The 20,720-nt window shown below is 35.8% G+C and overlaps 1 protein-coding gene across 5 annotated transcripts in view; it reads left to right on the plus strand.

Moving 5' to 3' along the window:
* PIBF1 (progesterone immunomodulatory binding factor 1) overlaps positions 1 to 20,720 on the plus strand; it is a 212,483-nt gene that overhangs the window by 31,333 nt on the left and 160,430 nt on the right. For all 5 annotated transcript variants that reach the window (XR_004035579.2, XM_030838671.3, XM_060287868.1 and 2 more), the window contains 4 exons: positions 12,766 to 12,899; positions 17,907 to 18,015; positions 18,287 to 18,468; positions 19,800 to 19,925. Coding sequence is in view for 4 of the 5 variants with exons in the window: in XM_030838671.3 (XP_030694531.1) it covers positions 12,766 to 12,899; positions 17,907 to 18,015; positions 18,287 to 18,468; positions 19,800 to 19,925 (551 nt within the window). In the remaining variant the exon portion in view is untranslated. The remainder of the gene's footprint in view (positions 1 to 12,765; positions 12,900 to 17,906; positions 18,016 to 18,286; positions 18,469 to 19,799; positions 19,926 to 20,720) is intronic.

Here is a 20,720-nt window from a genome sequence, read left to right on the forward strand (position 1 = left end):
AATAGATTCAATCAATAATTTTGATTTAGTTGCTATGTATAGAGCTTAACATTCCTTGACCAGGGAATAACTTGTTTTTTAAATGTCAATGAAGGGAATTCCCTGGCGGTCCCATGGTTAGGACTCTGTGCTTTCACTGCCATGGGCCCTGGTTCAATCCCTGGATGGTGAACTAAGATCCCACCAGCCGCACAGGGTGGCCAAAAAATAAATAAATGAATAAATAAAATGTCAGTGAAAAGTTGACAGAACTATCATGTATACACTTGACCACATAGTAAAATTAATAAATTTTTAGGTAAAGATTTTGTAGTCCCTATTTTTATCCTAATTTAGTAGTGATAATTAAAAGGTGAGCAGAAAAAGTTTAGAAATTAGGAAACATTTTTTAGATCAAAGAAGAAACAAAAAACAAACAAGAGAAACATATCTTTTAGATCATAGAGGAAGTGAAAACAAGAAAGCAATTAAAATGAGAACATTCTATATCAAAATCTTTTAGACACATTTAAAGCTGGGCCAGAGGAAGACCTATCGCCTTAAAGTGCCTTTATTATTAAAGAGAAAGATGAAAAATAAAGACATTTAGTAGTCATCTTAGGAAAGAAAACAGAACAGTCAAAATAAGGAGTTTGGAATTATTGGACATTAATATTGCATGTGGCTCTGTGAAAAGCTTGAAAACTGAAAAAAATGTCCCAACGAAATATAGATTACTAAAATTAGCAGAAGTGGAGAACTTGAATAGAACGATTACCATAGAGGTATTACAGAGTGAGTAAAGATGTACTGTTGATGAAGTTACCAGGTTCACAGATGGATTACCCTGATAGGTTTACAGTGGATTTCTATAAGCACAGCTGATTCCAGTTAAATAAACTATATGAAACTAGTATTGAAAAAGATGGAAAGCTCTGAGAAGGATAGTACAAAAGCAAAACAAAACAAATCTATCAGCTAATTTTACTTATTACTAAAGATGCAAAAACTAAATGTTCAAAAATGAATTCTAGCATTGTATCAAAAGAATAATACTTTACGACTAAGTAAAGTATATTCTAGGACAGAAAGGATTATCCATTATATCAGCAAGTTTAAGGTGAATAACCATGTGATTGTATCATTAAATGATAAAGGATGTTAAAATTCAGTGACCATTCCAAATAAAGAGACTTTAAAATATTTACTTAAAAAAAGCCCGCAAAAACTTTATCCTAAATGGCAAAACAGTAAAACCTTTTTCTGTAAAAATCAGGAACCAGACACAGACTGAGTTGCTCTTATTACCTAACATGGTCTTAGAGGGACCTAGCAGATGCACTAAGAAGAAAAAAACTATCCATGTAAAAATTTGAAAGGAGATTAAAATTTTTTTTTCTGTTAGTTTAAAAACCAGCTAAAATTAATGTAGAAATCTGATATTGTGACTGAATGCAGGATAAATGTGTAATTGACCAATAGCATTTCTCTAGGTTTAGAGTAATAACTGCTAGAGATGGACTTGGGGGAAAATACTTAATTCATGGGGAAAGTAATGGACTTATATGAAGAAAATGATTAAATCTTATTGTTGTACCTGGAAGCACTATATCTCAGAAAGGAGACAAAGTCATAAAAATAGCAATTTTTCCACTGTTAATATATTAATTAAATGCAGTTATTTATATTCTGAATAAATAATATATAATAAAAGCAGTCATTTATATTATCTATATTATTATTAATATATTAGTATATACTGTTATATACAATAATATATTAATATATACTGTTATTAATATATGCTACATATTAATATATACTAAATATATATTGTTATGTGTGTTCATATGTTAATATTAATATATACTGTTAATATATTAATTAAATGCAGTTATTTATATATTTATATTATAAATAAAATATATAATAAATGCACTTATTTATATTATAAGTTAAATTATAAATTAAATTATATCCCAATAATTTTGTTATTTTCTATGTTTGATATTTTGGTGGAGGAGAGAAATGCCATACAAGGATTGGGATTGGATAAATGATTTTAGTTTATGTGAATAAAACAAATGTTCTGAAATTGCCAAGAAAAATGTGGGGGGAAGAAACGTGAAAGGTGGGGAAAGCTGAGATGCTGGGCCTACCAAGATCCCAGTATATACTTCAAAACTACTGAGGTCAACTAAATGTGATATTGGCAGAGAAACAAACATCAGTAGAACAAAGTATAGAAACAGGTCTAATTATATACCACAATAGTGGTCGTTCAATTCAGTTGAAAAAGAGTGTTTTTTGTTTGTTTGGTTTGGGGGTTTTTTTAAATTAAATTTATTTATTTATATTTTTGGCTGCGCACGGGCTTTCTCTAGTTGCAGTGAGCGGGGGCTACTCTTCGTTTCGGTGCACGAGCTTCTCATTGCGGTGGCTTCTCCCGTTGCAGAGCACGGGCTCCAGGCACGCAGGCCTCAGTAGTTGTGGCACATGGGTTCAGTAGTTGTGGCTCACGGACTCTAGAGCTCAGGCTCAGTAGTTGTAGCGCACGGGCTTCATTGCTCCATGGCATGTGGGATCCCCCCGGACCAGGGCTCAAACCAGTGTCCCCTGCATTGGCAGGTGGACTCTTAACCACTGAGCCACCAGGGAAGTCCCAAGAGTGTTTTTTTAGTATAAGGGTCCTAGCACAACTGGATGTTATTCATCCGTTAAAAAAAAAAGTTGGTCCTCACATTCCATACCATATACACATATTAATTCCAGTTGGATTAAAATTTTTAGAAGGAAATCTAGGCCATTACTTCAGTAATCATGCAGATTCTTAACTCAGGGTCCACGAGTCTCCAGGTGGAATGGGGAAAACATTATTTTCATTTCTTACTGAAATTTAGCGTTTCCTTCAATTACAGGTAAATACAAAAACCACAGTAGGACTGTCACTGCCGATGACTCTGTCAGCATTAGAATTCAGGTATTTCCATATCACAGTGTAGTTATTGCAGGTATCTTTAGAGATTATGCTCATCACTACTTCAACTTCAGTGTAGTTGAAGATCCCTCACTGGATCTGATCTTCAGTGCATTAATAAAAAAGGACATGTATAACTTTAAAAAATATTTCAGTAGTTTTATTGCAGTATACAATTAACCCCTGAACAACATGGGGTGCCGACCCTCTGCGCAGTTGAAAAATTCTGCATATAACTTGTAGTCAGCCCTCCCTATCAGCAACTGTGCATCTGTGGATTCAACCAACCATGGATCGTGTGCTACTGTAGTATTTATTATTGAAAAACATCTGCATGTAAGTGGACCTGCACGGTTCAAACCTGTTGTTCAAGGGTCAGCTGTAATTTGTTTCCTTTGCCATTTTGTGTATTTTAATTTTTGATTTTAGAGACTTCAGTCTCAGAAGGGGTTCACAAGTATTACCAGATTGCCAGTGGGGTCCATGGCCCAAAGAAGTTTTGAGACTTCCTAATTTAGATGATTATTAGCAGTGCTTCTCAAACTTTAATGTAAATACGAGTCACCTGGGGATCTTGTTAAAATGAAAACTGACACAGTAGTTCTGGGATGGGGCCTGAGACTGTTCACTGTTGGCACACCTCCCGGACTGTATTAGTGCTCCTGGCCTGAGCCAGTTCATGGACTACACTGTGAGTAGCTAAGTTCTGGACTGAGTTGTCCAATATAGTGGCCACGTGTTTACATTTAAATTAATTAAAATTCTGTTCCTCAGTCTTAGTAGCCATACAGGTAGTTAGTGACTACTATATTGGATGGTACAGATATAGAACATTTTCACCATTGCGGAAAGTTCTATTGGACAGTGCTGTTCTAGAGGTTGGGGTAATCTTAGCCAAGACAGAGAAACAAAAAGCTTTAAAAGAAAAAGACAAAAAGGAAACCACAGGCAAAGTTTAATATTTAAAGTACCCATTTGGGACAAAAATTGGAATGCAGATGATCAAAAGTTAGTATCAGCACTATTTCTAGCTCTTAGAAATTAACAAGAAATAGACAACCCAATGGAAAAATGGGCAAAGACTATAATAGGCATTTCACAAAAAGTGCAAATCCAAATGTCCAGGTGCTCAAACTAGCTAGCATTTTGGGAAATACAATTAAAGTAACAGTGAGAACTCAGGTTGGCAAAAATGGAAAAGGTCTGATATCTGTGTAGATATAAGGAAAAAGATACAAATGTTACTGATGGAAAAGTGAACTGCCATAGCCTTTTGGAAAGACATCTGACAACATCAGTTAAAATGGAAAATAAGCGTTCTTCAACACAGCAACCCCAGTGCTGGGACTCTGTCCCATAGAGTAAAATACTAGTATGTAACCATAAATGCCTGTCAACACAACAAGGAAACGTTTGCGTAAACCACGTACAGTGTACACCCTGGAATATTGTGCAATCATTGACAAGAATGAATTAGAGCATATCAGTTGATTTAGGATTTACACCAGGTATCCATCCTCCCATTTGTGTTGTGTGTGTTCATGAGTATATGAACATGGAGAAGAATAGGGAAAGATACATGTTACTTAACGTGAGTTACCTGGGGATGTGGATGGGAGTCAAAGAGGAAGAGAGGGAAGAAAGAGATAAAAAAAATATGAAATTCTTGCTCTTAAACTTACCAGTATGTAATGATAATTCCATAATATATATCTTTTCATTTATAAAACTTATAAAAATTTATAAAATTGTTTGTGTATGTTTAAACTGTTGAAGTATTTTAAATAATTACAGTAATTTACTTGTAAAACAAAAATGACTTTCTTTTGCCATGAATGAGTCACCTGTTGTTGCACCATACATCCTCATTTGCTTCAAGAGCTAAAAAAGGGCTTCCCTGGTGGCGCAGTGGTTGAGAATCCGCCTGCCAATTCAGGGGTCGCGGGTTCGTGCCCCCGTCCGGGAGGATCCCACATGCCGCAGAGCGGCTGGGCCCCTGAGCCATGGCCGCTGAGCCTGCGCGTCCGGAGCCTGTGCTCCGCAACAGGAGAGGCCACGGCAGTGGCCACGGCAGTGAGAGGCCCGCGTACCGCAAAAAAAAGCTAAAAAAAAATTATTTGAACCTGACCGTAAACTGGTGAATCAACTTAATTTTTTATTCTTTCTACCCACACTTATTAATACTTTTAATGCTTATCTAAATCACTTAAAAGGCATGGGAAACCATACCTTTTTGCATTGATATACTTAATTAACTTCTTTGAATTGTAAGGGAGATTTTAAAGATAATTTAGCCACTTGGTCTATTTTAAAATGTTAAGATTTAAATATTTTTGGTTCAGTCATATTTGGGTCAATACCTGTTGAAAGGCCAGTACTTCAAATTTGTTCTTGTAGTTTGCCGAATAAAACGTTGGCTATAAAAGTTGCCTCTCAACAGATCAACATATGGTTTAGCAATGGAGGGTTCTGCTAGATCCATGAGCTAGTTATGAATAATAGTCATACAATGTTTAGTACAATAGTAGGCACATAAAATGAGTTGGTGAATTAGTGTCCTCACTTTGCAGAGGCAGCAGTTAAGATCCAGAGACCTTGGGAATTCCCTGGCGGTCCAGTGGTTAGGGCTTGATGCTTTCACTGTCTTGGGCCCGGGTTCAATCCATGGTTGGGGAACTAAGATCCCACAAGCCACCCAGTGTGGCCAAAAAAAGAGAAGGTCCGGAGACCTTGGCTTGCTGGGGCAGTTAGTAGCAGAGACAGATTTGACCCCATGTCTCTATCTTAATCTGATGTCCACAACGCTTGATGAAAGTTACCTTTCTTCATCTCTCATCTCTTTCTTCATTATTGTTTAAAATTTTTCCTTTTAGAAAAGCTTCAACTTTTATGTTTGAGTTCACATTTATTGAAAAGATATTGAAGATTATCATGTAATATAAAATATTTAAATGTTCATGTTTTCTTTTTAACCCAGAGTAGACTTTCAGTTCTTCAGTTTTGTCTTTTTTTCCTTAAGACCTTAGAAGAAGTCCAGAATTTTTTCTTAAATAATACATTTCTTGAGGATCTTAACAACAACAAAAAAGTAGTCTCTGGGAGCAAACAGACTGTTGTTTCTTAAAGAAACAGTCTTTAACAATCAAAGATTAATTAGGTTTCTTGTTCTTTTCAGTATTTAGTTGCTTGGAGTAGATTATAGGCAATGTGAAACTTGTAAGAGTTCTGAGGAGTGAATTCTCATTTTCTCAGAATAGCTAATCAAGACACTTCTTCTCATTCACTAAACTGCTATCCAACGTAAACTGCTTCTGATCTGAACCATTGACCATAAGATAAATGACACTATTTCCCATTTCTAATTTTCTTAGCTGCTCTGTCTCTCCCCAGGCAGGAGATCACTTCATTTATTAAAGATTTATTTTGAAACATAGGTTACCACTCTCTTCTCAGTTACATGGTGTGAGAGACAGATGATTTAAATGATGCTTAGAAATTGTATCTAAAGTAATTGCTTTTGGGTTTATACAGCAGCTGTTTAAAATGTGCCTATTGAATCTTTGAATACATTTTTACTTTTTGTAGAAAACATTTAGGTTCGATGTTATTTTGTCAAATTATTTTTTAAATATATATTTAAGGAATAATTGTAGTAATTGTTTTAAAGGAGGGGAGTCCAAATTTAAATATGAATTATGCGTGTGCCATATTTGAACCTGTAAAATTTGCAATAAGTTTTTTTAACACTCTGGATTTGAGCAGTAAATAATATTAACTTCCAATCAGTGGTTTTATAGGTTCCATGGAATAGAATCTTTAAAAAACAGAAACTTGAAATTAAGAAAGGAATGAACTATTTATGAGTTCAAGAACCTAAATTCTAGCTCTATCTCTGCTAGCTCTGGAATCCAGAGGTTTATGTGAGTGTGGAAGTGCCACACTTAAGGACAAATCACTTAACCCCCCTAGGCCTTAATGTTCTTGTCATGGAAATAAGAAGTTAGTAATAGATTATCTCCAGTCTATCTTTCATCTCTGAAATTCTGTAACTGTGAAACGCTCAGCTGGTGGTGTTTGGAAATAAGAGACTTGCAGGGGGATGGGGGAGAGAAGACATCTCATTTTAAATATAAAAGGCCTAATAGTTGATAACTTTGCCAAAACACTGTATAATATAATTTTTTCAGTTTTTATATCAAACAGTAGAGAAATATATAGAGTAAAAAACTGAGTGTCTCTTTATTACCCCCTTCCATCCTGCTCAGCCCTTTTCCCCTTCATTGTGACCCTTGCATGTCCCCCTTTCCATTCCTAAGACCAGGATCCCTGCAGAACTTCTCCCCAGTTAGCGTTTTCCTGGTTGAAGCCTCTTGTCTTACTTTTTTAAAACGTTTGTGTTGTAAAGAAATTTTAATTGACTTTTCACAAAGTGAACACACCCATTTAACCACCACCCAGACTGAGAAATAGAAGCCCCTTTCAAGCTGCTTTTCTCAAAATCTTTGAGAAAATTCTGCGTATATGTTGCATTGATATCATTGTTTCAACTGAGGTGTTTTATTTGCAGATTTATGATAATATTCTTTAATTTCAGTTGGAAAACTGATGATTTATTAATCCTTAATTTTTAAAGTCACTTTTGCTACATCTTGAGCTGGTTATTTTAAATGCTAGTGCTGTATAGTCCCTTTATATTTCAACATTAGTTGACACCACAAACATTTCCAGCGTTAACTACTATGTGAGGGTTACTGGCTGTAACCAGAGATAAGGCAAGTCTTCAAGGAGCTTCAGGGTGCGTATCAGGAAAACCGAGGATTACAGACAAGACAAGAAAACTTGCAACTACAATAACAGATTTACTTTTTTCAGGCTAGAGATAGCCTTCTATTATTTCCTCTTATGAATAATTTAGGAGATGGAAAAGATGACATTAACTCTGGCAATCAAAGTCAGTTCCATTCTAGATGTGTAGAAAACTGGCAAACAGTTGAAATCTCAGTGACTTAATTGTCATTATCCCTATGCAGTTTTTTTTCTTTATTCAAAAAGGACATTGAGACTTGCTGTTAACCAAACCTATTTACTTCTTATGTAGAAATTTTCTGTTAGAAATGGCTGGTGATTGGAAATTTTGTGTTCTCTTTCTTTATGTTTGAAAAGATTAAGCTTTTTCCTTCTTTGGTTTCAGTCTATTTAATATCCTCTTTTGCTCCTTCTTTTCCAGAAACATTAATTATATACTTTCTATGTTATAGGCAGAGTACTAGGTACTAGAATTATAGAAAATTTCCTTTAGTTTTTCCTTTGATGTGAGAGGCAAGTAATGGCTGCTCACAGCACATGTGATGTGTTTTCTGATGAGGTAAGAACCAGGTGCTGTGGAAAAATGTAAGACAGACATCTAACTCAGATTTGGGGCTTGGAGTCTTCCCACAGAAGGTATTGCTGAGTTCGGGTCAGGAAGAATACATAGGAGTAATACGAAGTAGTCTTCTCTACCATCTTTAGCCTTAGCCTTAAAGTTCTACACAGTCATGGGTTTGATTCATTTTTTATTTTTTATTTTTTTCCAAAGCTATGCCTTAATGTATTTTATTTGCTAATAGTAAGTGAAGCAGATTATTTTTTTCAAAATATAAGGGTAATCATTTTATTTAAGGGGAAGTTTTTCAGTTGAAAAGTCTTAGAAGATTTGGTAGGATATGTACATTCCTGTATTGAACTTCTGCTTATACTTGGTCATATAATGTTTATATTTAACGAATGAATATATATATATATATATTCACACCCACACATATATACTATGTTACAGACATATGCATGTACAATATAATAAATACACACATACGCATATCTCCTATGGAATTGCTCTCTGCTCCAGAAGTTTATACCCTGTATATTTCAGGGCAAGGTATTGATGTCCTCTCTAGATCTTAGATTTTGGCACTTCCACACTCACATAAACCCCTACCTTTGAGGGGGCATTCATTTCATCTAGATGCCCTACTCTATAACCTTCTTCATTTGCAGACCACTGGGACATTGTTTTTTACTCAGTGGAACCCGCAGTCTAGATTTAGTCTTCCTTTCTACCTTAGCTGCTGCCTGGGTTACTTCTTGAGATTCATCCACGACCTTGGCCTTGCACGTCATTGATCTTCTCATTCTGAATGATTACCTCTTCTTTTCTTTAGCACTCAGGTTCATGGCCCGCGTTCTGTTCCTTGTCTCCCAGAACTGATTTACTTCTGAAGTTATCAATTCAGGCTGACCACTGAACATACTACTTCCTATATTTCCACGTTTTTCAATCAACTGCTTTCAACCTATCTTTAGCAGAATTGCCAATCCATATAATTTTTTTTTATCCATATCTTCCTAAATGTCTTTTCTTCCCTCTTCATCATGTTATCAGTCTTAAACCTTTCTCTTGTCAGTGTTGTCGAATTCCTCCCTGTCTTTTTATCGAACCTGCCTGACAGATTCTCAACTCTTTATTTTTCTACATGAGGGCTACTGGAGAAAATCACAGAGGCAGTAACAAGGCTGTAAGTTTATTGTTACCGACTTCGAACGGGCCCACACAATTGTGCTGTAATTCTATTTTTTCTAGTTCTCTCATTTTTCACAGCAGTTATTTTAGGCATTCACCACTCTCCTCACATCTCCAGCTTTCCACTTTGCTTCTCCCTCTCAGCAAATGACTTGGTATTTCATTGCACAGAGAAAATGGAAATCCTCAGATGAGAACTCCCACAGTTTCTTGCCATAAGCATATTTACATCTGCACTCGTTCGGTTTTGTTTGTTTGTTCTTACTGTTTATAGTGGGAAGAGCCTTTCAAGGAGTGGAAAGTCATATGCCTTTAGAAACCAAGTGATAGTAGAAAATAGGTGAAGCAGTAGGGTAAGGAGTATTCTGTGACTTGTAGGGCATTGATAAGAGCTACCTGAGGACATCCAAATTCAAGTTTTTAACACTGTATCAGCTGGAGAAAAGCCTGCCATGATATGAGCATGGCTGCTGGTCTAAAACAAGTCTTCACAGTGAAGATGGAGCCCACACCCTGAGCCTTCTTAGGGGCTTTACTGCCCCCCGACCATGCCCATTTTCTCCAGCATCAGTACCTCTTTTGCTGTTCTTTCCCATTGATATTTTAACATGTCCAAGCTTGTTCCATCTTTTGAAACCTTCATTTATCTCTATTTTCTTCTCTAGCTACTTCACTTTCTGCACTCTTAAACTAAGGAGAGAATTGCCTACAGTTCGGGTGTTTGACAAATTTAGATTGGAGTCCTTACCACACTGTTCATGAGCTCTGAGACTTTTATCCTCTCCAAGCCTAGTTTCCTCAACTGTAAAAATGAGGATAATACTTTGCTCCATCATAAAGTTAAGTATTAAGCAAGAGAATGCATGTATCATAACACGAAAAAGGACATATTGTATATTCAGATATATTTGCTTTAGCCCCTGGCAGTCTACTTTCTGTCCCCATCCCTGAAGAGTTAATGGATTTGTTTATGGGTCTCTTCTCAGTAGTAATTAGTACCCCTGACAGTCTTGTCTCCTCAGAGTAGCTCTTCTACGGTTGTCCCTGCCACACACCCCTGGTTCACCCTCTGTTTCTGTGAATACTCCCTCGGGTTCCTAGGGCTCTTTGTCCTTTCATCACCCTTTAAATGTTTATATTCCTCAGGAGTCTGTCCCAGTCTTTGTGCAATTATTAAGGTCGAGCTATCAATTTGGCTATAATCTCCCTAGGAGCCAAAGCAAAGGAAGAGCATTGTGATGATATTAATTTATAGTTCATGATCATTTACTATGTGCTAAGCATTTTTATAAGCACTTTTCATGTATTACTTGATATAATCTTCACAACAACTCTACAGGGTAGATGACGTAGATGAGGACAATCAAGTGCTGAGATGTAAACCTGCTCGAAGTGTTACTGCAGGTAATTCAGTTCCGGACAGTTGAATTCTGGAGCTTTCCATCCTAACTATAACACTATATACTCTCCCAAAACAGTTACATGATTAGTAGTGTTTAGAAGGGTAAAAGCATTCTTCAGGGGACCTAAAGCATCTTCTGGGACTTAAGTCAGAAATGACGTGTGTGCTGATTCTTTGGGGAGATGATAGAGTATCCTCAGCTATGATCCTCTAATAAATACCACATAGTAGCATTTCATTCTCATGGAGAACATCAGTGCAGAAGAACATAGTATGTACCAAAGCAAAGCACAGCCAGTATAGTTTTTCCATTATTACATTTTTCAAACAGCCTTTTGATAGAAATGTGGGAGCTAACATTTCAAAGTCATGTCTAATAGTTTAAAGGGGACAAAAACAGTCTTACTTATCTTTGTATCTACAGTGTCTAGCCCAGGACCTGTCACTTAGAAATAGTTTGGTCAGTATTTGTGGACTGAATCTGACCACACTGAGCTCATCAGCTCCTTAAAAAAGAATGACTTGGGACAGAATGTATTTCCCGTGACAGGTTCTGGGGGTGGAGTTGATGACTGCTTGCAAGATCTGATGAGCTCAAAGTGGGAAAAGAAGTGGGAACTCCGTCTCTGTGTCCTGCTTCTCCTCCCCATTCCCATATTCCTGCATTTCTTCATTGATTTATTGAAAAGTATTTCATTCTTACTCTGTACCAAGTCCTGTGTAAAGTGATGGAGATCCAATGGTGAGCAAGACAAAGTCCATGCCCTTGAGATGTTTACACTCTGATGTAAAAAAACGAATTTGATGATACACTAAGATCAATACTCTAAAGGAGTATTGACAGTATTCAGCTATTCAGGCAGTGCGAACAGATTAGAGCAGGGGTCCCCAACCTACGGGCCACGGACCGCTACCAGGCCACGGACCGCTACCGGGCCACGGCTTGTTAGGAACTGGGCCGCACAGCTGGAGGTGAGCAGCACGTGAGCAGGTGAGCAGGCGAAGTTTCATCTGCCACTCGCCATCGCTCCCCATCACTCGCTTTACTGCCTGAACCAACTGCCCCCCCATCCCCAACCCCCGCAGCCCCAATCCATGGAAGAATTGTCTTCCACGAAACTGGTCCCTGCTGCCAAAAAGGTTGGGGACCGCTGGGTTAGAGGAAATGTAGTGTGTTCAGAGAACCTCAGATCTTTATTAGGGTTGGAGGTGAAGTATGATTATGAGAAATGGCGAGAAACGAGGCTTGTAGTAAGCAGGGCCAGGTGTGCTTTTAAGGTTTTCACTTCTACCCCTCTTCCACATCTCTGCAGTCCCTTTCTACCAGTCTGATGAGTACAAGGAAGATCAATGTAGAAATAGGTTCCAAGTGCCACAAAACTCCTTTTTTTCTGAATACCACAACTGAAAATGCGTGGTTAATCTCTTCAGTAACTTTTTCATTGTGAATGTTTGATGTTCATGTGGCTCTTTGTCTCTCGTTGTAAACTCCTCAAGAGCAGGGTCAGTGTTTTATTCATTTCTGTGTCCTTAGCATCTGATAGTAACTCAGTAAATGTTGAAAACATCCTTAACATTAGTAGTCATTTTATGTATTATTCTATTAACCAAAGCATAGTTGACCTATTTTTTCTTTAAAAAACAGAGCTCAAGTTTTAAACAAATGAATTTACAGACTTCTCAGTGAGTTTAAGATTACCTGTCTTTGAGTAGGGAAACATTACTAAATAAAAAAATTGAGGATTTTTTAAAATTACAAAGATATGCACAGCTTAACAGAAGAATTCAGTACAGAATTTGGTCAAGTACGTTTGGTTTGAAATGCCTTATTATTGTTTTTATTTATAGACTTATGAGGAAGATCGCAGAAACTACTCTGAGCTTCAAATTAGATGTCAACGTTTGGCCTTAGAATTAGCAGACACAAAACAGTTAATTCAGCAAGGAGACTACCGTCAAGAGAACTATGGTAAAGTCAAGAGGTAAGTAGTTAAGATGGCTACAGTTGTTCTCATTTTTAGCATGCATCAGAGTCACTTGAATTCTTACCATCAATGTCGTTAATTCTACTTTGTATCTTATTTTTTTTCTGTCTCCATGGTTTTGCCTTTTCTAGAATGTCATATAGTTGGAATCATACCATATGGAACCTTTGCAGATTGGCTTCTTTGACTTAGAAATATACACTTAAGGTTCCTCCATGTCTTTTCATGGCTTGATAGCTCATTTGAATAATGAATAGTATTCTTTTGAATAATATTCATTGGATAATAATGTGCTATTGAATAATGAATAATATTCCATTGTCAAGATGTACCATAATTTATCCATTCACCTATTGAAGGACATCTTGGTTGCTTCCAAGTTTTGGCAGTTAGGAATAAGGCTGCTATAAATATTCATGTGCCAGTTTTTTGTATGGACATAAATTTTCAACTCCTCTGGGTAAATACCAAGGAGCATGAGCATACTTGTATTGTAAGAATATGTTGAGTTTTGTGAGATACCACCAAACTGTCTGTTCCAAAGTGTCTGTACCATTTTGCATTTCCACCAGCAATGAATGAGAGTTCCCATTGCTCCACTCCCTTGCCAGTATTTGTTATCAGTGTTCTGGATTTTGGCCATTCTAATAGGTGTGTAGTCATATCTCGTTGTTTTAATTTGCACTTCCCTGATGACATGATACAGAACATCTTTTCACGTACTTATTTGCCATCTGTATATCTTCTTTGGTGAGGTGTCTGTTAAAGTCTTTGGCTCATTTTTTAATTGGGTTGTTTGTTTTCTTACCGTTGAGTTTTAATAGTTTTTTATACATTTTGGATAATAGTCCTTTATCAGATATGTCTTTGGCAAATATTTTCTTCCAGCCTGTGGCTTGTCTTGTTATTCTCTTGACATATACCTTATGTCTTCTTATTCTCTTGACATATACCTTAGTCTTCATTGCGCAGAAACATGCAGTTTTGGCAGTTTGTTGGATTTAGATTGTATTTTTATGTCAGTTGTTTTTATTTTATTTAGAAGCTGCTTTTGTCTTTTAAAATGTGATGCCTTAGAAGATAGGAACCCAGTGAAATCCTATGTGTGTAAATATTTTTGAAATCTTACTTGATTATTTTTATTTTATGGCATCAATTTAAATAGTTTGCAGTTTTATCTAAAGTTTTTTCAGCTATTCCTTTTTGACAAAAGGCACACATACTTTCAAAAAATAATACTTTCTGAGGATATGTTTCATATTGTGCTGCTGCTAAGGCAAAGAATTTTCTTTTTGCTGGAATGTACTAATGAACCACCACTTTAGCTGTATGTCCCTAGGAAATCTTAACATTCTAAGCCAAAGTTTTGTCATCTCTCAGATGGTGCTAATACAATAACTGCACTATATAAATTAAGAAGATCAAATAAAGTAATATTTATGAAAGTATATATATGTATGCGTATATATAGAGAGATGATCCTAATTGTTCACTGCTACATCTACCTGCACCTAAAATAATTCTTGAACTAAAGCAGTCACTCAATGAGTGTTTGTTAATTGAATGGATGCTTTATAAATTGTAAAACACCATAAGTAAATTTGCCAGGATCTGGGGGATATAACATTGGTGCTCCTACTCCCAGCATGACTGACATGCATTATGTATTATTATGTATGCACTGTTATGTCAAAATATAGTGATTGTTGGAGCTTGAAATCCATGACAGCTATACTATTGGGCTTTCAAAGAAAGCTAGATTTCAAAAGAATCATTTCAAAATGAAGTAGGTTGTGATGGTAAGATGATACTTTGAGTTGGTGTTTTGATGTCCTGTCTGCCGCTATAAATCTATAGCAATAATAAGTGAAATATGAAAGGAGAAAACTAAAAGGCATAGTCATCAGAATAATCCAGGGTGGCCATGAATGAAGGGTAAACAAACCAAGATGAGTCCTGAGTTGATAATTCTTGCAGGTGAGTGATGAAAGTGGGGGTGGGGAGGTGTCTCACTTTAGCATCTCTCTTTATGTGTGTTTTATTTTCTATAATGAAAACCTAAGAAATAAGAACATAATAAGCATCATCATGTGCTAGAAATGGAACAGAAAAACAACCAAGCAAGAGTGGCTCAAACTGAATCCTTTGGTTCACTCAATAGAAAGAATGGATTTTTAAAAAATGGTCTGGTCACAAACATAAGATAAACTGGGGGAAAAAAATCACTTTTATGTCCTTGATAAATTCTCACAAAGGTGCAAAAGAAAACAGATATATGGATGTTAGCTGCATCATTATTAGAAAGAATTCAAATGCTTTTCAACAGCAGCATGGAAAATAGATTGTGATTTATTTTTATAATGTAATTCTACGTAACAATTAAAATCATTAAATTAGATCTGAATGTATATATGGATAAGTCAAACACATAATATTAAATTTTAAATAGCAAAATGCATGTGCCCATCTTTCTTTCTTTCTTTCTTCCCCACCCTCCCACCCCCAAAGCAAGCAGTTCCTAAACTTTCTGGCATAACAGAAAGTTCTCAGGTTTATTTTGTGACCTCGTTGCCTCAGCCCTTTCTTTAAGGAGTCTTGGTTCCTTTTAGTGGAGAATGCTATTCAGAAATTAAGATTTGGGTCCTGGTCATTGCTACATTGAACGTTATTTCTAGGCCCTTTCAGTAGGCAGAGGCGCAATGAAGAGGCAAGTGAAAGGATGGCTTAACATACTATGGATAAGATCATACTGATATTTCTAATTCCAATTCAACACCACGATAGCTAGTTTGAAGGGGATCCAACTGGCCAAATAGGTACAACTTGAATATCAAGATGAATATTAACGATAATGAGTTACAATCCATTGAACAGAATAAGAGTCCTTGAGTGTGTGCTAGTAAATAAAGAGGATCTTCACAGTAGAATGCCAACCAATAAATACATATGCTTATTGGAATTACTATTTTGTAACCTCATAATACTGTTTGATTTAGAGTCATCATTGGAAGCTAAAGCCACTGGGTAAAAGTATATTAGAGAGCAGAATGTTAAAATATATCCTATAGCAAATTTGGGTGAATATCTCTTCCTTTCAGATGTCACTGAAAGTGTGTAGAATCAATTATCCAGTTATTTTATAGGACTCAGTAAACTGTGAAGCGTTGTAAAAGAAAAAAATTCCCACAGATTACCTATTAATTGCAAAGGGCAAAAAGATACCTTTATAGTTGAGAACTTCGGCAGATACCACCTTAAGCAAATGATCAAAGTTATTGTCACCAATAATGAGATTAAGTGACATCATCTCAATATATCTTTATTTGATGTATTGAGGACACATTATCACTTCTGTAATATTCCTGCCCAAAATGCTTAATCTAAATCTAGTCATAGAAAAACATCAGACAAATGACAGTTGAGCAACATTCTATAAAGTTGGCCTGTGCGCTACAAAAGGTCAATGTCGTGAAAGACAAAGGAAGGGAGAACTTTAACCACTGGACCACCAGGGAAGTCCCGATGATTATATTCTGATTACATAAGAGAATATCTTTAACCTTTGTATTCACACCAAATTATTTAGGGATAAAAGGACCTAATGTCTGCGTATGACAAATAGTTGAGGGGGAAAAAAATGCACATGTAGAATTGTGTGCGTGTGTGTAGACGTGTATACCTGTATATGCGTATGTATTTTTATATATGTAAATTCACATATGTATATTTATTCACATAGATGAACAACAGAGAGGGAGAGAATAAATATGACATAGTAATATTTAGTAAATATTACAAAGTAAATATGACAAAATATTAACAATTGGTGAGTAAAAGTATGTAAAAAAACATATAATATGGAAATTTATCATTGTTTTTAGGGGATGATATTGGGACAGTGAGAAAATATAGGGAACTTCAGCTTTACTCATAGTGTTCTATCTTTTTAAAAAACAGAACAAAACTTTAATGCAAATATAGACAAATGTAACTGTCGTCAGCTGTGGATAGCAAATTCATGAGTATTTTGCTGTATCATGCTTTATAATCTATTTTTTACATTAAAAAATCATAACAAAAGTCCTTACTTTGTGAGAATAAAAACATTTGTATGTAAAGGCATAAAACACTTAAAGTAATATTACCAAAATATTAATATTGATAGTCATCTTTAATTAGTGGGTTTATGGGTGATTGTTATTTTTCAATTTGTGCTTTGCTCAAGTATAATTATAATACTTTGTTAAGCAGAAGAAATCTTAGAAGTCATCTTTCTAAATGAGTTATTGAAAATCTAATGAAAAGAAAAACAGTTCTTAATAGCTCTCTCCATGGAAGCACCAGGGGAGTAAATGAAATCAAGTGCAAAGGAACTGATTCTCACTGCAGAGAACAAGTTAAGAATTAGCAAATCTATTTCTCTGCTCATTTTTTAAGATACCTGTTTGTAGGGTTGGTCCAGTTCTTGGTTTTGCTGTGTTGGGGAAAGAGCTGGTCTGAAAATGGAAATAAGAATCTCTGGGTAATCATAAATAATTTGTGAATGAAATAACCACAAGAATGCCTGCCTGTGTATCATCTATGCAATCTGAGTGATGATTTAAGGCCTTTTTAGCCTAACAACTGAAAGCCTAGAGCCATGTTTTAAATTCTTTAAAAGTTTTGGCTTCAAGATTAGACTGAAGATGATTAATGAAAAGATACCAGAGTGTACCTTAGAAAGTTTTATTATTTACTTTGCTGATTAGTGTAGCTTACATATTTATTTTTTGAAGATAATAAATTCATGTTTATGTATCTGAACAAGGTCTTGAACAGAGTCCCTTCTAAATTTGAAAAGCAGATACTTTATCGTTCATGGAATGACACTGAAGTATCTCTGTTCAGTTTCCTGAAACATAATTGACGCTTTTAAAATGTTTGTTATAAAAAGAGACATAGAATTTACATATGTGTTTGAGTTTTATTTTAGTAAAAATAAATAAATGTATTTGAATTTTATAGTGAGCGTGATGCACTTGAACAGGAAGTAACTGACTTAAGGAGAAAACATGAAACACTTGAAGCCTCTCACATAATTCAAGCTAAAGAAGGAAGTGAATTATCAAAAGAGGTAAGCTTATAGAGTCACTTATATTTTATTGTACCGTGATTGTGGACACAGCTCAGGGCAGAATTGTGAGAGGGACATTTTTCTTCCTTTCTGATGTAATTGCTAGAAAGAAGGGATTTTTTAGTAGCTCTGTTTATATGAAAATTTTCATGGTAAGGATTAGCCCTCTTTATATGTTGAACAAAAGCACAAATGAAAGAAAATAACTCAGTAAGCCTTGAAAAGTAAGATGACATTGCTCTGGACACTGTCTGTCTCTGCATGTGTGTAGGTAGCCACCTTACAGCATACTGTTACTTTACTGCAAAAAGATAAAGAATATCTCAACCGCCAAAATATGGAGCTTAGTGTTCGCTGTGCCCATGAAGAGGATCGTCTTGAAAGACTTCAAACTCAACTTGAAGAAACCAAAAAGGCTAGAGAAGAGATGTATGAAAAGTACGTAACATCAAGGTAAGATTTACATTATTTTCCATATCAATAGATATAAATTAACACCAGCTTCTTTGAGGGAACTCATGGCTTTGGGGAAGAATAGTGATTTTTTTGTAAGGTCTATAGGATGATATTACGATAATCGTTCATTTTGTTTCCTCATAAGTTACTCATTCTAATTGATATTTTTCTTAAGATATTTTGTTTTTTCCAACAACCAAGAGCCTATTTCTTTTAGGTAGCGATATATACACTATGATTATTTTTATTTATTTTTTCTTATGATATAACCTTTTTTTTTTTTTTTTTTTCGGTACGCGGGCCTCTCACTGTTGTGGCCTCTCCCGTTGCGGAGCACAGGCTTCGGACGCTCAGGCTCAGCGGCCATGGCTCACGGGCCCAGCCGCCCCCGCGGCATGTGGGATCTTCCCGGACCGGGGCATGAACCCGTGTCCCCTGCATTGGCAGGCGGACTCTCAACCTCTGCACCACCCGGGAAGCCCGATATAACCTTTTTAATTCCCAGTGACTAAGATCTCTACATAAATGTTTTATGGAAATATATAAATATCTTTATAGAAGTATATTTTTGAAGAAAATGTAATTGTGTGGAGCCTGACTAAGCTGACCTTTTCTTGACTGTGTGAAACATAAAAGAATAAGGAGAGACAGCATTGAGTACTGGTTTAAGATACAGGCTCTGGAATCAGACTCCTGCATTTCAATCCTGTCTTCTCTCTTCAAGTAGATGAATAAGCTATTCCTTTATACCAATAGCCTTTATAATCCTTGAATTATTTATTCTTAATAACTTTTTTCCCAGCTTGTGGTATTTTTCATCAGTTTGTGCTTCTGCTAATACCCTGTGTAACGCTTTGTGACTTTGCTAAGAGATCACAGTGGCTATGATTGTTGTGCTTAGAAGGAAAGGTTTTGTAAAGAGTACATTCGGGTCATTTTTTTTAAGATTAATTGTCTTCCAATATGCACCACATCAGATCATTGTTTCTAAATGAATGACCTTCCATAATGCATTAGTTTTCAAGTCTTTTGCCATATGCGTTAAATTAGTAAAATATTTTTGAAGATGAATAATTATTCAACATGAATGAACATTTTATATAGTAATTAAGCCTTTAGGGTAATATGTTTAAAAGAAAATCTCAGATGGAACTAGTTTGGAATGGTATTTTTAAGAATTTTAAAGCTTTATATCTAAACTGTGTTTTTCAAGTAACATTGTATGTAGAGCATATTTGACATAAGATATTAAAATATTACATGAAGGGCAAAGACCTATTTCTTTTACAAACAACAAGAAAAAGGATATTCCTTTTGACTCTTTGCAGAGACCATTATAAAACAGAATATGAAAATAAACTACGTGATGAACTGGAACAAATCAGATTGAAAACTAATCAAGAAATTGATCAACTTCGAAGTGCCTCCAGGGAAATGTATGAACGGGAAAACAGGTAAAAAAAAAAAACCAAGAAGTTTATGTGATATTTTATTGCTCTTTGTTTGAAGCTTATAGGTTTTTTTTTTTCTTTTTAAGTATTTATTTATTTATTTATTTATTTATTTATTTATGGCTGTGTTGGATCTTCGTTTCTGTGCGGCGGCTTTCTCTAGTTGTGGCAAGCGGAGGCCACTCTTCATCGCGGTGTGCGGGCCTCTCACTATCACGGCCTCTCTTGTTGCGGAACACAGGTTCCAGACGCGCACGCTCAGTAATTGTGGCTCATGGGCCCAGCTGCTCTGCGGCACATGGGATCTTCCCAGACCAGGGCTCGAACCTGTGTCCCCTGCATTGGCAGGCAGATTCTTAACCACTGCACCACCAGGGAAGCCCGAAGCTTATAGTTTTATCAAAGTTAAACTTTAGTTCGTGACATAATGTCTTTTTTAATACATTAAAGAAAATTTGTCATAAATCTAAGTATAATGGAATATTAAAGTTCTAAGGTCTTTGATAACTAGCTTAGAACAGGGTTTATCAGATGTTAGGCCTGTTTATTCTGGTATTCCTATTATCTTTTTATCACCCTGTTAGCTTTTCCTTTTGCCTTTACCTTAGTTCAGATGAAGGACAGAAATGAAAAGGAAATTAGAGAGTACTAAGAGATACCAGTAGTTCTTCCTATAATATGCCAGTGATTTCTCCAGGAAATTTTTAGAAACTGGAATTATAATATGAAGTATCGCTTATGCCTCATATAGCTGCTGGTCCTAAAGACATGTTAGATAATCTTTAAGAAGGATCAGTT

This window comes from Globicephala melas, chromosome 18 (assembly GCF_963455315.2).
Source record: "Globicephala melas chromosome 18, mGloMel1.2, whole genome shotgun sequence".
In the NCBI taxonomy this organism is placed as follows: Eukaryota; Metazoa; Chordata; class Mammalia; order Artiodactyla; family Delphinidae; genus Globicephala; species Globicephala melas.